This window comes from Azolla caroliniana, unplaced genomic scaffold, assembly GCF_043228905.1.
Source record: "Azolla caroliniana isolate FFs.n. ecotype wild unplaced genomic scaffold, voAzoCaro1.0.p SCAF_10, whole genome shotgun sequence".
NCBI classification, from domain to species: domain Eukaryota; kingdom Viridiplantae; phylum Streptophyta; class Polypodiopsida; order Salviniales; family Salviniaceae; genus Azolla; species Azolla caroliniana.
Window position 1 is genome coordinate 15648091 of NW_028230445.1, and position 8919 is coordinate 15657009.

The window sequence follows — 8919 nt, forward strand, 5'->3', positions numbered from 1 at the left end:
GGTGTTGGTGTCCTTGTTTATATGAAGAAAAGGCAATGGCTTAAGGATTTTAGTCATGGAGTTTACCTTACCTCTTTGTATCAAAAACTGTTTAGGTTTACATGTTTTTCGTACAAGTGAATCAGTTGGATGTGACTGGTTATGTTAAACGATCTAAACAAAACGCTTCTACTATTCATTGAATACATTCCATCAACAATAACTAGAGTTGTTGTAAGTCTCGAAAAGTGTTACATAATGATGATGATGCTTGTGTGACACCATTGGAGGACATTTTTGGTAGCTCTAGAAATTCATCATCCTAGAATCAATCGGAGTCCCATATCTGTACCTTGTTGCATTAATTTAATGTAAATGAGGCCAATAACTTCGTTCACAATCTTTTTAGATTGTCATCGAAACGAAGTACATTTGAGCAAATGATTCATTCACAATCCTTTGGATCATCAATTGAGGTGAATTCTAATCAAGCAATCAATTCATTCACAATCCATTTGGATCATCATGGAGAGGATTACCCAGTTCTATGTGTGTAAATGGGTTGTTATGGCTGATTACGTGTTGTTGAAGGGCATCACAGTTTTGGCCAAGAGGATAGACACATTCCTATATGGCCTTCAAGCAAACTTGGTTACAGTTGCGTCCCAGAGACAGATCAAGTTGCATCGTTTGCCTAGATAATTACGTTCATTGGAACATTAGACTGATCGAAGACTCCTTAGGCATTCATAACATCGATGGGTTACTAGAGCTCAGCTCAATTTTGTCGTCTGCTATAACAAGGTTTTTCTAGCTGAACCCACTCTAACATATCAGATTACCTTGCCTACCATGTTACATTGTCAAGATTTCAACCCTTATGCAATTTTGAATTTCGTGTTTTGCCGATGAATCTTAAGGTGTGTACCTGGCATAGATGGTTTTTTAAAGATCTTTCAACCCAATTCCAGTTTGTTTCTAGAGTTAACCAAATTCCACACACTTGGCATAGATGGGGCTTTAGAGCCAAATTGGTTTGCTTGAGTTCTCTGTCTCTTGGGTATTTAAGGGGTTTTATTCTAGACCATAGATGACCTTCTAGAAGTTAAACTACATCCATTTTTTGGGACCATTTAAGCAAGGCATCGGATAGCGAGCGGTTCGTGACTGGCCATAGATGGGAATTTTGGAGGATAATAAGTCAATTCCAATATTGGGCCAATTTTGTAGAGGTTAGCAACCCAATTACCACTCTAGAGGTATTTGACATTTGAACGCACACTCATTTTTGTGAGTGAGTTCATAGGCTTAACTTTAACATTTGAACGCACACTCGTTTTTGTGAGCTTTTTAACTTGTTTACATTGTATTTGCTCAGTACATACAATGCTATTTACTATTGCTATTAATAAGAGGATGCAACCATGCATATATGAGTCATAGTCATGGTAGTTACTATCTTATGGACAAAATATGTGTATTATATACATAACTATGCTTTCTTTTTTTATGTTTTATAGGGACAACATTAAATGGAATCATCTTCTCAAACTCATGCAGCGATGGACTCATCATCAATTAATGTTAGCCATGGGCAAACAAGCATGCCAAGAAAAAGGCAACGTTCATCATGGACAGATGCTCACATCATATCTTATATGGATAATGGCACACCTCGACAACGATGCCATCATTGTCATGTTTGTTGGTCTTCAAAAACATCCACAAGTACTATAGCTAAGCATTTAACGGAAAAACATCATCTATTAAACGAACCAAATCAAAATTCAGGTAATTCGAAGATTATTCAATCTTCTATAGAGTCTACTAAAGCATCTCATGTTTTAGAGAAGAAAATTGATTGTTTCGTCACGAGGTATATTGTCAAGGGAACTTTGCCCCATGCACATGTGGAATCATATGCATTTAAAGAGTTCGTACACGACCTTGTACCTGGATATCAGATGAAGACAAGGCGCACAATTAAACGTTCCATCTTAGAAATGTATGTGGTGTTGCGCCATCAAGTGATAGATTTGTTATCAAAAAGTCAATCAAGATTTTCTATTACTTTTGATGGTTGGTCAAATAGTAGTCTAAAGGGCTTCTACTCAGTGACACTTCATTGGGCATGTCACGAGACAACAAGATCAAGGTTCATGTTATTGGATTTTGTGCATGTATTTCCAGGTGCTAGATCAGGGAAACGTTGTGCACATGCCCTCTTTTGTCGACTTGGATCTTTTAATATTTCAAGTCGATTATTAGCTACAATTTTTTATGGAGCTAGTGATGCACAAATGGTTGCAAAGGAATTGAGCATGTTGTTACAAAATGAGCATGGTAAGGAAATTTTAGCTCCCTCACACATGTTACGGTGTATGGTGCACACTTTTCAATTGGGCATCAAGTCAGCATTAGAGATTATCTCACCCTCAACGGAAAAGTTGAGAACAATGCTCCAAACTATTAGATCTAGCAAGGTTTGAAGGGAAGTGTTTAGGAAGTATGCTAAGATGATTGAATATCGTGAAAAGGAACCTCCAAGGCTTGATGTCGTTACAAAATGGAATTCTACTTTGGAGATGTTTAGGCAAGCTATCAAGGATAGAGATATATTGAATTTTATAATTTCAGATCTAACAATTTCAAGTGATTTCAATGGTTATGTCTTGACCGTAGAAGATTGGAGTCACATACATGCTATGGAGGAATGGTTAGAAACACATGTAGAGGTTTCTACCTTTCTAGGAGGATCAAGATATCCTACATTATTACTAGCATCACTAGCGTATAATTGTTTACTTAATCATTGTAATCAGTTTTTATATTCTTCCTTGCTGGGATCATCTAGATTCACACAAGAGGTGCTTCAAAAAGCGTCTGAGAATTGCTTACAATATTTAATTAACTATCAAGAATCGTTAAAGTCTATTCCATCGCGCATTGCAATGTTTCTTGATCCCAGATAATACTTTCCTTTAAGTTTTACAATTGTCTTCATGATTTCTAATATTTTATTTGAGTTTAATAATATTTTTCATTCCATTATAGATTGCCTATTCCAAATGATCATATCGAAAGAGAGTTAGATATTAAGCTGGTTGAAGGCATGATTGAGTCCCATTACCACTCATTCTCGAGTGGTGTTGAGCCATCTTCAACCACAATACAACCTATTGATAATAACTCTAAAATTTGGAGGTTAATGGGTGTACACAATAAAAGTCTTGTTTCTGATTCACGATCTAAAATTGAGCAGTTCATAAGACTTCCTTTAGCTAGCACAAACAAGGATCCTTTACAATGGTGGCATGATAATAAATCTACAATGCCACAATTGTATAGGATGGCATGTGATTAGCTTGTTATACCAACATCATCAATACCTACTGAAGAGGCAAATTTAGTAGCAAAAATGACCTTTGATGATAGGATCAAACTACATTCATGCACATTCAAGGCCGAAATGTGTATTTGATCATGGATGCAAGTTTTGCGAGAATCGAATGTTCAAATAACATATAACTTTCACATGGCTTATGAAGAACTTAAATTTAATCTAGATGATCTTGTTGGTGATAATCATGGGAGATAAGGTGTGCGTACCTTTTAATTCATTCTTTAAGTTTATTTTTCATTACTAGTTTTTTACTTATTTGATATTTTTTATATGTACATGGTACAAGAATCATGATACTTTTTCACAAGTCCATGAAATGCAAGTTGCAATTGGAGATCCTCGAAGACATTGTAATTTCTTAGTGCATACTTTTACGAATTTGTTATTTATTTATTTATTTATTTATTTATTACTAATTACTTCTTTTACATATTTTATACTTCTAGGAATCCGTAATTCAAGCTGAAAGTAAACATTGGAAACTAAAAGAGGAACATTAGTTTATGTAAAGGTTTTTCACATTTTTCTTATATTTTTGACTTTGTTGTAAATGGTGGATATAAACTTAAATGCTGGTGTGAACTGTATATGATCGATTGTTGGTCATAAGCTCTAGGATTTCATTCCAAAAAACTTTTAGTTTTTTGTGTATTATCTATACATTCTCCACAAAACTTTATTATTAGAAAATTTCTATTTATTATGGTATTCTTCTTCAAAAAACATTTCAAATGTCTAAATTTTTGTTTTTCTTTCTCTAATTCGTTTTGTTTATTATTATTTGTCTTTGGTTTTGTTTTTATGTTTATCTAACCTCTACTTTCTTTATTATGTCTAACGAATATCTGGTTTTGGTTTAGATGTTGCAATGCCTTTTGTTACATTTTCTTAAAGTGGTTTGGTTTGGTTTGGTTTGGTTTGGTTTTGGTTTTTCATAAATGGTTTGGCTTGGTTCTGATTTTTTCGTAAATGCTTTGGTTTGGTTTTAAATTGTTCCTAAATGGTTTGGCTTAAATGGTTTGGCTTAAATGGTTTGGCTTAAATGGTTTGGTTTAAATGGTTTCAAAATGTTCAAACGGTTTGATTGGGTTTTTTTTCTTAATAAGTGGTTTGGTTTGGTTTGGTTTCAAGGTCAAAAAACCGAACCGAACCGGGCCCATTGCTACCCTCAAGGCAGCTTTTCTCTCAACCCCAGTGTTGGTCCACCCTGACCCCACAAGGCCCTTCCAAGTTGAAACCGATGCCTCCAACTTTGCCATTGGATTTGTCTTGTCCCAACCAGACGACGAGGGCACACTACATCTTATTGCCTTCTACTCTCAGAAGTTTACCGCCCCGGAAATCAATTATCCGGTCTACGACAAGGAGCTTGCAACAATCATATCTGCCTTCACCGAGTGGCGACCCTATTTGGCTGGGGCCCAACATTGCATCCAGGTGCTGAATGACCACAAAAATCTAATTTACTTCACCACCAGTCGTACATTGAATCGGAGGCAAGCCCGATGGTCATCTTTTCTTGTCGACTACAACTTTGAGATCTTGTTTCGACCTGGAGTTCAACATGGGAAAGTTGATGCCCTCTCTCGGCATCTTGATTTTGCATTGCGCCTAGGAGATGACGCATATTCACAACAATCCCATTGTTTGTTGCGGCCCGATCAACTTCAGATGTTCGCCACCTGCATGTTGCATCATGATTCTTTGTGCAACGAGATTGCCATCGCAACCACGTCAGACCCATTCGCCAAAGAAATCATGGCCCGCATCAATGACCCATCTCCAGGCATGAAAAGCTCATATCTCAACCAATTTACAACCCGGGATGGGTTACTATATCATAATCATCTCTTGTGCGTTCCTGCAGGATCGTGTCGGACACAGGTACTACAAAACTGTCATAATGATCCTCTTGTTGGCCACTTTGGGGTCACGAAAACCCTAGAATTGCTATCTCAAGGGTTTTGGTGGCCCAAACCTTGGAAATTTGTCAAGGAAATTATCAAGACATGTGATGTATGTGCTCAGTCCAAAATGCCTCACCATCGGCCATATGGTCTTCTCCACCCGCTCCCCATTCCAAGTCGACGACCATGGTTCTCGCTATCCATGGACTTTATCACTGACCTCCCTTTGGTTGGTGGCCATGACACAATGCTAGTCATTGTCGATCGGTTTTTGAAGATGGCTCACTTTGTCCCATTTTCCAAAACCATTTCCGGGGAAGAGACAACTGACCTTTTTCTTAAAAATGTTGTTTGATTACATGGCTTACCCGAGGATATCACCTCTGGTCGAGGTTCTCAGTTCATTTCCCACTTTTGGTGATGACTTCTACAAACATTCGGGACTTCTGTAAATTTGTCCTCAGCATACCATCCTCAAACTGATGGACAAACAAAATGAGTCAACCAAATCCTCGAACAATACCTTCGGTGTACCATGAGCTACCAACAATTGGATTGGGTGGGCTTCCTTGCAATGGCAGAATTTGCCTACAATAATAGTATCCATGCTTCGACTAAGGTTTCCCCCTTCTTTGCAAACTATGGATTTCACCCTCATTTCAGCATTTCCATACCTGCAACTTCGGTCAATCCATCGGCAGAGATGTTGTCGCGAAGATTCGCACGTGCGTGTGCTACTCGAGCGACCACCGGGGTCTTGGACTAGGGAGGACATTCGCGGAATTATCGACGCTAGATGACGATCAATGTAAGATTGGATGAAATTTGTTCACTTGAGAAGAAGAAAGATTGTACACTTGAGAAGTAGAAAAACATGAAGAAGATAAAGACAAATATAATTATATTGATGATAGTGGTGTTGGTGATATCACATATTGAGCCCCCCTTACACAAGCCCAACTAGAGGCCTTTATAGGTCTTTCCATGCTCGTGACATGCACAAAACCATGGGCTAAAACCATGGTTTTGTGCACACGGTTTTGCTTATGTCATGCACAAACCATGGGTTTAAAACCATGGTTTTGTGCACATGGTTTTCTATGGTTGTTTCGTCTATCATTTGTATATGAAAAGGAAATACATAAAATCTACACTATATGATAGTTGTCCTAGTGGTAAGGCAATTATCTTGTATCTTAGAGGTGCAAGGTTCAAACCTTGCTTGCACCCCTCTGTATGAACTCAAGTGCCACTAGGCCTTAGGAGGCTTATTTGCTAAGTGTATGTGCAATGTTGCACATCCTTGGTTTATTCGTCTCACTCGGTTTCACACCGTAGCCGAAAATCGTCACGACAACGCGTGCCCCCGCTTTACACGATGTCCATTGTGATCTCTCCTTGGAGCTCTGTGTCTCTAGCAACCAATATAAAGATCAAGCGGACCGACATCACTTGGTTGCATTGACGTTTGCAGTCAGGGACATGGTTTGGTTGTTACATCGCCACCACACGTCCTTGTGCAAAATTGGACTACAAAAGACTAGGCCCTTTTCGTATCACCAAGCGGATCAACCCAGTCGCCTTCCGGTTAGCACTTCCTCCAACATTCAAGATTCACAATGTTTTTCACGTTTCTCTCCTCGAACTCTACCATCCTTCTCGAATTCCGGGACGACAACCTCCTCCACCGCCACCTATGGAATTGTCGACGGGCGAAGAATATGAGGTTCACCAAATCCTCGACTCTCGATATCGTCGTCGACAACTCCAATATTTGGTCTTATGGAAAGGTTACCCCATTTCGGACGCCACATGGGAACCAATTACACATTTACAAAATGCTCCGGAGGCCATTCACAATTTTCATCAATGATACCCACGAGTTCTGGGAGGCGGCCTTAGAGGGAGGATAATGTCATAGACACGATGAAATGCAGGGGGTTGAACCCATGACCTTTAGAGGGAGGATAATGTCATAGACACGATGGAATGTAGGGGGTTGAACCTATCACCTCCTGGTCTTATTGGGCAACCTCACCAATTGAGCTATATCCATCTATGCATTATTGTATTGTATAAGTTTTAACTTATTACATTCTATGTTAATCACTAGAACTTTCAAGAAACTTCTAAAGAATGCATCTTCATGCACTCTCTAAAAGTTTCCATGCACTCTCTAGATGTTTCCTAGCTTGCATGCATACCACCACATTCTTGATAAATACTTCAGTGCATCTTGATTACAACCAAGGTGAACAACACCAGTTACGGAAGCATAATTTAGTTCTTGCTCTTTTGTCTACCTTCTCTCTCTCTCTCTCTCTCTCTCTCTCTCTCTCTCTCTCTCTCTCTCTCTCTCTCTCTCTCTTGTTCTCTTGTCTATGCTCTCTGTCTATCTATATATCTATCTTTCGCTCTCTTAATATTTAGCTCACCTACTTATCCATGTCCTGGTCTACTCGTCCGTGACAAAAATATGCCGAATGCAGAATTTATGTGGGCTTAACAACTGAAGAGGCAAAACTGTTGGCTTGGGATCATAATAATGATAATGATTACATACAGAAAATGTCTTCCATTGAGGGAATAAAATTTTTCCATCATGAATATTTAGACACCAAACAAAAATATGGTTTGAAGCTGCACCCAATACTTAGGCGACAATGTCTTCATGAGGTTGGCATCGTCGTGGATGACAATCTAAAGTCTGATGGTCTCAAAAAATATGAATATTGGTTCCAACTATTGTTTAGAGATGGGAAGATCAAATATTCACAATGTGGGAAAGTAAAGAGGTCATTAGGGACAAAGACAAAAGAAATCTTGAGTCAACCCCCAACTAGAATTGAAGTCAACAACGGCTAAAAAGATCGACCTCACTATTGAAGAAGCGGTCGATGACATGAAGCTGACACTGTGGAGATCTATGCAAAGGATTAAAGATGAGCAACTACTTGTGTCGATTTTGTCGAGGGTCGTGGCCAAGGAATTAAACCTAGATGAAATGGTCATGGAGTTCAACAAGTAAGTCTTGTGAGTTTATTAATTCGTAAATATTGTTTAGTTATGCATCACGAGTTCTAATGTGTCATAATGATTTTACAGCCACAAGGTATATATGAAAATCCAAGAAGTTATGATGAAACAACTTGTGTTACGGGCATGACCATATAATATCCCGTGGTGAGAATTTACCGTAGTATTCTATACACGTGGGTAAGTGTGAGGGTTAAACGAGAGTGTAAAGAAGGGGAGGATTACTTTTAAATCCTCGGGATTGAGACAACCCATTAGGCCAAGTGTGAACATGGTTGGGGGCCTTGGGTATCGCTATAAATAGAGGCCTAGCTACCCTCATTTTAGGATCTGGTTGACTACGTCGAGAATCTGTCTTGTGGTGGGTCAACTCTTGTAGCGAGCACACCAGCACCAGGTACGACTCGACACCACGGCGGTGGTATGGGACGCCGATCGAGGCTCGAGTCCGTCTCGATCCCTTCGCTCGGGGGTGGTCAGGTGGATCGGCACCCTTCTTTCTCTCTCTCCTTTCTATCTATTTATCTATTTTCTATCCTTATCTAATGCTTACATTAGTCTATGTCTCTAATAGTTGGTATCAGAGCTCATTTT

The 8919-nt window shown here is 39.0% G+C and overlaps 1 protein-coding gene across 1 annotated transcript; it reads left to right on the top strand.

The window, feature by feature from the left end:
• The first annotated feature begins 1541 nt into the window (after positions 1-1541).
• LOC147859174 (uncharacterized) lies at positions 1542-3343 on the top strand. The gene is made up of 5 exons (XM_087326289.1): positions 1542-2058; positions 2170-2462; positions 2517-2714; positions 2802-2932; positions 3034-3343. Exons 1-5 carry the CDS (start codon positions 1542-1544, stop codon positions 3341-3343), a joined length of 1449 nt encoding a protein of 482 aa, XP_087182415.1.
• Positions 3344-8919: the final 5576 nt, after the last annotated feature.